Consider the following 634-nt stretch of genomic DNA (forward strand, 5'->3'; position numbering starts at 1 on the left):
GCCCACACGTGTCCCCAATCTGCTGCCCTGGGAAGCCATGCGCACAGGGAGGACACTTGGAGGTCTGGCGGGTGCTTCTTGCTGGTGGCTGGGGTTTAAGAAGTGCCCCGCATGTGCACATGCAGCAGGGAGGTGAGTGCCGTCACACCACATGCAGCAGCACCGCCTGCGCCCTGTCAGGGCCCCTCACCAGAGGAAGAGCTGCCGTGGCCTCCTTCATCTCCGAGAGGACGACGTGCCGGTAGATGTTCCTGGGTGCGCTCTGGTACCGCATCTTCCTCCTAAAGCAGGGAAGGGGGGACAGAGGATTGCACCAAACACACCGCAGCACTGCCAAATTTCAATTTCTGCTTCTCTAGGTGCATCATCAGCTTCACCCCGGCTCTGGGGGGGATGCGCCGTATCGGACCGAGCTGGCTAAAGGCAAAGTGAAAGTTGCTTGGCAACTGCTGACCTCCGGAGGAAAGAGCAAAACAGCTCAGGGACACTGTACCGATCTCTCTCACCGGGTCAGCAGACCAAACTCACTTTGGTTTAGGACAAGATCTAACGCCTCTCTCTCCTGCTTCTCAGAGCTGGAAAGCGTTCTAAGCACTCCCATGCAGCCATCCCTGCCCCTCCCAGCCAGCAGCAA

The 634-nt window shown here is 58.8% G+C and overlaps 1 protein-coding gene across 1 annotated transcript in view; it reads right to left on the reverse strand.

Moving 5' to 3' along the window:
• The window catches only part of TCF25 (transcription factor 25 (basic helix-loop-helix)), a gene marked incomplete at both ends in the record, with an annotated part of 16,850 nt that overhangs the window by 281 nt on the left and 15,935 nt on the right, over nt 1–634 (reverse strand). Inside the window, one exon of the mRNA XM_009704023.1 lies at nt 191–281. Coding sequence (XP_009702325.1) covers nt 191–281 — 91 coding nt within the window. The remainder of the gene's footprint in view (nt 1–190; nt 282–634) is intronic.

The sequence above is a fragment of the Cariama cristata genome, unplaced genomic scaffold (genome assembly GCF_000690535.1).
Source record: "Cariama cristata isolate BGI_N322 unplaced genomic scaffold, ASM69053v1 scaffold23087, whole genome shotgun sequence".
Taxonomy (NCBI): Eukaryota; Metazoa; Chordata; class Aves; order Cariamiformes; family Cariamidae; genus Cariama; species Cariama cristata.